General features: G+C 42.4%; 1 protein-coding gene across 1 annotated transcript; it reads left to right on the top strand.

Moving 5' to 3' along the window:
* Positions 1 to 435: 435 nt before the first annotated feature.
* Positions 436 to 2293, top strand: bhlhe23 (basic helix-loop-helix family, member e23). The gene has a single exon (XM_079359981.1). It carries the CDS (start codon positions 969 to 971, stop codon positions 1650 to 1652), a length of 684 nt encoding a protein of 227 aa, XP_079216107.1. The 5' UTR covers positions 436 to 968; the 3' UTR covers positions 1653 to 2293.
* The last annotated feature ends 5015 nt before the right edge of the window (positions 2294 to 7308 follow it).

The following is a 7308-nucleotide window of genomic DNA, read 5'->3' as shown; positions in this document are numbered from 1 at the left end:
CTCGTGATCTATTCAAGGCAGGCTTCAAGTGAAGCCAAAACCTAACACACACCCAGCATGGTTGTCACACTCACTTCATCCTGTCTGTCACAGCTGTCTAAATACACAAATCCAAAGTAAAAAAAAAAAAAAAAAGGGAAAAAAAAGAAAGAAAAAACAAGTACAAAAATAGTGGATTAATCTGAAACAACAAAACCAAACCTCACAAACTCGTATGCTCAGTCAGTGTTCTTGTGCTCTCTTAACTTCTCTTTTCTTTATGACAAAGACATATTTTACTGCCAGGTGAGTGCTTTCACATGTTTGCATGTTTGGCTTTTGCTCGTGTTATGGATTCTAAAGCAAAATGTAAAGGACATGTTGTCCTAACGGGTGAATTTGGTGTTTAAAAACGGGATTAATTAGGGTATATAACAGAACAGTGGACAGTAGCAGCAGTACTACCGTGTGTCAGGTTGTGCTGCAATTATCACATTATGATCGAAAGTGGGAGCAGACTTGCACTCTTCCCGAGTTAATTAAAACGCCCCCCTGATTGGACGGGCTGATAATCCCCGGCGGGTCCCGTGCTCCTACTAACTTGCGAGCAGGGCAGAGCGCGAGTCACAATCTGCCCAAGGCGAGGGAGGGCAAGACTCACGCGCGAGAGGAGAAACCGACCGTGTAAGGGGGGGAACAAGCGCTCCGCATCTCCTCGAGCACAATTAGACTTGTGTTGTTGAACGTGGGCTATGCGCGCAACAAGGGGGGAGCGCAGAGTACAGAGGAGGTGAATGCATGTAGAGGCTCAGCTTCAGACTCACAGCCTCCTTCTTGAAGAGTCACTGCGCTCACTGAGGAAACGAGTGAGGGGAGAGAGCAACTCCTAGAAAACAGCAACTCTTGGAGAGAACTGTGTGAGTACAAGCTACAGTTTCCAAACAAAAGAGAGGGGGAAACGGAAGAGTAGACTTTTTCTGGAAGAGAAAATGAATGCCAGCGAAGAGAACCTGCTCAAGTCCATCAGCAACGACGCGCTCCTCGACCTGACGCAGCGCTACGGCCAATCAGCCTTCGGCTTCGGCGCTGGCCATGGTGCTGGAAGCCCCGGCCGGTTCCCCCTGACACCGGCCACTGATTTCCTCTCTGGGCAGACCACAAAGTCCAACGAGAGCGGCGGGGAGCACACAAGCGACGACGAGGACGGCTTTGACTCGCTGGAATCCCGAAAGAGGGGGTCACCATTTGGGGACGACAAGCCCGGGGGGCCTCTTGCCAAGAAGTCCAAAGAGCAGCGATCCCTGCGGCTGAGCATCAACGCCAGGGAGAGGAGGAGGATGCACGACCTGAACGACGCGCTGGATGGCCTTCGCTCCGTTATCCCATACGCCCACAGCCCCTCGGTGAGAAAACTCTCCAAAATAGCCACTCTCCTCCTGGCCAAGAACTATATCCTCATGCAGGCCCAGGCTCTGGAGGAGATGAGGCGGCTGGTGGCTTATCTGAACCAGGGACAGACCATAACTTCACCCATCCCAACCGCCCTGGCGCCCTTTGGACAGGCTGCCGTCTACCCGTTCTCGGGCTCTGCGCTCGCCACCTGCGCCGAAAAGTGCACCACCTACTCCGGGACACCGTCGACCCTCTTCAAACACTGTAACGACAAGCCTTGATTCGCTTTCTCTCTCTTTCTTGAACTTTTTAACCTTTAATGCACCCATGTTGGTCTCTCTCCCACTGTAGTTCTTTTAAAATCATTGTCAAAATTAAAACAAGTTTAGTCTGATGCGTAATCTTACAGTAAGAATAAATATACTGCGTATGTGTCATCCAGATTTAACAAACGCTACTAAAAAACAAACCGTTAAGGCCTTCTGATAAGTCACTTTGTCGCTTGAACTTTACAGGCCATCTCCAAATTATCTGTTCTAGCTATCAGCTGATTTTTGTAATCTATGCAACATCCAACAACATGAAAAGAAGAAACTCCAAGTGGTGCGATCTCGACTTCCAGATTTAATTATGACAGGAATTCCCTTGACTGACTACTGATACTGTGTGGGGCAAATGTGATGTTTGGCTGATGTATGCAGGCTAATAATTTACCGATGTGTTGATAAGTTTCTTTATTTTTTATTTGAAGTTATTGCACATCTCACATGATTGTATTGTACAACTGTGTAAACTCCGGCGATACTAACAGGCTATTTAACTTACAGCCTATACATTGAAGAAGCGTTCTGGTTGTGTTGCAACATGGATTTCATATATTGTTTATATGTCTTTATAATTAAAACACATATCTATGCTTGGACCCACGTTGCCTCATTTCCGAATCCATTTCACCACAGCTTTAAACATGAACTAACTTCAGATCAAATTAGAAATAATTTGATGACAAATCTGAAAATGCCACCCACAATTCCATAAACAACACAATACACCGATGAATAATATATTTCCTTTTCCTTTAAAAAAAAAAAAAAAAAAGCATGTATTTTAGTTTAACACTTACAAAAAAAGAAATCCACTTTGAACGTAGAAGGTTAAAAGTTGATCTTAAAATTACTATTGTTACTTTACCATAAATTATTGCCGTGGACAAATGCGTAAAACAAGAATCCAGCAGAGGCCTCCTAAGCTTTTTATTTCTATATTAAAATTGTGTAACTTTGTTTTCTTGCACGAGAAGCTCCTGATATGCAGAGCCGGGCGCTCACATAGGCTGGTGGGGCCTGTTTGGCACGCAGCAGGGTCGGTGGCGCTGAGGGGAAGGCGCAAGAGCCGCCCGGGGCACCCAGGACCTGTCTCTGGGGATTTGGGTGATTGCAAGCTTCCTTGGCGGGCTCTTAGACTGTGGACAGCTATTAACACGATTTCAACTCCTGTCTCCTTGCTCCACTTCATCAGTAAAAGTCACAGGGACAGTTCAGGTTCTGTCTGTTGAATGAATGGAAGTACAAGAAATATTTAATTGTTGAGAAGGTTGTAGTGAGGGGGTATTTATATCCATAAATACATATTTATCTGTAAGATTGCATCCACATTTACCTGAAAACTGACAGAGATAATCACTCTCTACCTTTATATCTTTATTGGCCTCAACATTAATGTTGATACTAAATTTCTGATGTTTGTGTACATTATGAATAAATATAGGATGTTGTATTTGAAATTAATAGAGAAAGAAATAAAAAGTGCATTTTTTTAGAAAGAAAATTAACACCTGAGGCAGGAAAAAATATTCCAACTCTGTCAACGCAATACTTTCTCAAGTTTAGCTGCTATTCTAATGATTTGCCAAACGTGGCAGGCAAATTGGTTTTTTTTTATCCTTCAAAGCATGTACAATATGTTGACTTATTAAATGATAAACAACCTACATTTTTTACTATCCTCCTGTAACAAGCTCAATATACATATTTTTTTGTAATCCAACAGGTGACTTTTAGTGCACACAATATAACGCCAGCATATTATCATACATTCACATCAGTCTTGTTTATTTATGCCAGTCAAAAAGTGACTAAATGGTCCACCACAGTCTCTCTTTCACAATTTAGCTGCTTGTCACAACAACAGGCCACCCATGGCATCCTAAATTGGCCCTCTGATGACACATGTCTTGTCTGAGGCCCCAAGAGACATTCAGGGCAGCGGGGATGAAATGTGACAAATGCTGCCGATGATGTTAGGACTCGGGCCCTTCGCTCCATCAGTCCCCATACAGCATAATTGCCATAAATGAGATGGTTGCCTTTTTGCACAGACTGGCTGGTCACTCTCCCCCCTTAAGGCCTCTGAGGAGCTTCTGAACTATAGGATTTCTTGTACCACTACATTGTCTTTATGTCCATCCGCATGCATGGTGGCAGTCTGTCACTTTGTATGTAGGCTTCTTCTTTACTTTCAATTGAGTCACTGGTAAGGGTCATCTGGACCTACCAACAGTGGATGATGTGTACATAAAATGACTAATTATTAGGTTCTTTGTCAGTACCAAATATGTTTAAGGTTTAGGAAGTGTTAAATACATAATGACTGTGTTTTTTGCATTTCCTAATTGAGCACCTACTGTATAGAGTACTAAAATAATATCTTAAAGAAATGTTTGTTGATGTTACTTTGTGTGACTTGTTGCTTTGTTTGATGGCTCTTAAAGGTACTTGGGAGATCATATTCTCATTTTTATTTTGATAAATAAAAAAACTTACTATTTTTTGGTGTTTTGATATATGGAACTTTTTAAAAAACACATTTATTATTGTTAATAATAGAATAATGTTTGAAATAATGTAAAAATTAAAAAGTATACTTTTAGGCAATACCGTTAGAATTTAACAAACACACACGGTTTTTTTAAGCAACAAAGCAAACAGTTCAATGCCTAAGTAGGCCCGAGGCATGCCTCTGCACAAACACTTTTACAGTATGTGTCAAGATGCCACAAATTAAAAACACACACAGAACAAAAGTGAATCAATTTTGAACTTGAAAAAGGATGCAATAAGAACATTTTTAGAAAAATGAAACACTTTAGACTGAAAAGAGTGTCCTCTTAATTTTTTATATAACAATTTCAGTATCATTTAGATAACTTCATTGTTTTATAGGACACTATTTAACTTACACTATCACTTCACACCCCTTTCTGTTTTTGCGATACTGCACACAAATGTTCATTACATACATATGTGACATAATTATGTCACATTGCAAAAACATTGTTTTTGCAGTCTGATCCAAAGATAGTTTAATAAAAAATAAAATACACATGGTTGAAACGGTGTATTGGTGCCCGGTAGCCTGAGCCTCTCTTTAGAAAATAGAGTAGTATATATGTTTTACCACAAGCTACAGTGTTTTACATGCACATCTAAGGTCATGTGTGAGTTCAACGGGCTTTACTTTACTGTCTTTGATCAGTTTCCTTATATTTGCTCCCAAAGGATGTGTAAAAGCTGCTGATAAAAAAGAATAAGTGCTTCAATAACATAATATTTAGACTACATGTGATAAGGGAAAATGAATCCGACATTTTCAAAGAACTTCCATAATTGCATTCTTATTGCTTATTGTCATCTATTGTCTGTATTTAAGAGTGTCTTTAAAAAGAGTGTTCTTGCACTACCAGACCAGTGAGGAGCAGCAGTACGGGCAGACTGTGTGATGTCTGTAAACATTTGTGTTTGCTCTCAGCAGGATAGAAATGGAGTGATTTCATTAGCATGGCTCGGAGCTTTGAGGTATGTTTGTGTGCTTTTCTTCCAACCCAATGGTATAGTACTAAAACCATATGCCCTTAAGTGTGTACCTCTCCCTAATGCATGTGACAGCGCTGTTTTCTCTAATTAAGTTCTCTCTATGTGTCTGATGCACATTGTAGCACTCCATCTCACACACACTCCCAGGCCTGCACACTGGCTGGAGTTAACAACAGGGGCCTGGGAGGAAAATGAACATGTTTCAGCTCTGATTATGCTTACGGAGAGGTTTTAAAAAAAACATGTGATCTGTTTTTATGAATTAAATTTGCTCACAGAAGCATGGTTTTGTCTTTAGAAGTCAAGTGGCAGCAAAAACGTTTTTGCGGAAGAAGGTTTAGGACAAGCAAAGTGAGGAAAACATTTGGGTGAAGTGTGTGTGTGTCTGTGTGTGTGTGTGTGTGTTTAAGCTGGTTGATAAAGAGTGTAGGATTTGAAGGATGAAAAAAGGTGCTGGTGCATCAGTGTTTTTGCGCCAGCAGTAACACTGTAAGCACCCGTCAACCATGGACTCCTTAACTTCATTGCTCCACTATGACATCACACTTCCTCATCCCTCCCAGCCCCGCCTTGTCGCAAGCAATGAGCGGGTGAGCCTGTTGGTTTTGAGGAGCCATTTGATTCGGGGTGACGTTGCTGAAAGTGCAGCGGGATGGGCAGGGGCCTTTTTCATTCGTTAATCAGATTTTAAAAGGAGGTGGGAGAAAGGGGGATGTCTGTTTGTATGTGTCTGTGTGTTTGTGCTTTGTGGGCTTTTTTTTTTGAGCTCATATGGCCGCAAAGCCTCAAAACATGGCAGTCGGGCAAAGCGTTTTGCCCATCGCCACAAGGCACCACAAGACACCACGCATGGTGGACCAAGGCAGCGTGGCAGAGGCCAAACTGGGTCTGGTGGGAGGAGGCGGAGGTGTAGGAGGGAGAGACAGCATTGGATGACAAGAGTCAGGACTGTTGAAGATTAAGATATCCTAATCAGTGCTTCTGTGGCTTATCATCTCTCAAAGGTAGTCTTAGATAGATCTCATGACGTTTCAGTCTTGTTGTAGGACTTCAGCCTTCCCTCTTCATAACCCCTCTTTCCTCCTCTTTCCTCCTGCTTTCATGCCTTCATATTCCTCCCTCCCTCCCCCTTATTCCTACCACCATGCTCATCACTCTCACTCTTTCACTTTTAGCTTGTTGTCTTGACAGAGGATCCGAGCTGACAAACGGGGGCATCCGTTACTGCGGGACTGCCTAATCTCTGTAATGGCCCCCACAGATGCAGGACTGGTGGTGAGCAAACACTCACACACACACACAGACAGACACAGATACACGCAAACACACCTCAACTCACTGGACAAGTGTACATGCAAAGCCCTGAGGTCAACAATCATCTTTGTGCGCAGCCTTTTGCACACACTACTTCACTCAATCCTAGGCTGCCCTCTGGATTTTCTTCTCGCTCTCTGTCTTTCATACAAACACTCACACACACATTGCTCTGCACCCATCTCCCTGTTCAGCACCAGCTGAGGAGCATCATGGTTTTGTGGGGAGCAGGGTGAGCTCGTTATCCTCATTAATTAATGACAAAAGCAATATAATTGGCCATCCATAATCGTCCATGCAGAGATGATGTGACAGGCAGGGCCGGGACCATCGTCTACGAAAGGAGCAACTCATAAACACACACTGAGAAAATGAAGACACAGATCTTCCTGTTTGTGTGTGTGTGTGCATGTGTTTGGCTAGATGCACTTAGCAACACTAGCTTGGAGTTACCGTATTATATAAGTGTCGTTTTCAATTGTTTGAGATTAAATTTACAAGAAATGAAGTACAATTCAAAGGAGGCTATGTCATGTAATTTCTTTCATTCTTATCCTATTTTGGCATTTGATTCTGCAACATGCTGTACCCCCCAATCTCTTAATGAAAAGACAAGATTAATGGCGCTTCCTGTCGCTGACGATCTTGCGCTAGCCTAATTAAAACCATTGAAACATGCGCCTGGCCAAGGATCAGTGGCTTTTAATGAGGAGCTTGTAGGCTGATTTGGGCCTCATTTTCTGCTTAATAA

This window comes from Symphodus melops (genome assembly GCF_947650265.1).
Source record: "Symphodus melops genome assembly, chromosome: 13".
Taxonomy (NCBI): Eukaryota; Metazoa; Chordata; class Actinopteri; order Labriformes; family Labridae; genus Symphodus; species Symphodus melops.
This window is presented reverse-complemented; position numbering and strand designations above follow the sequence as displayed.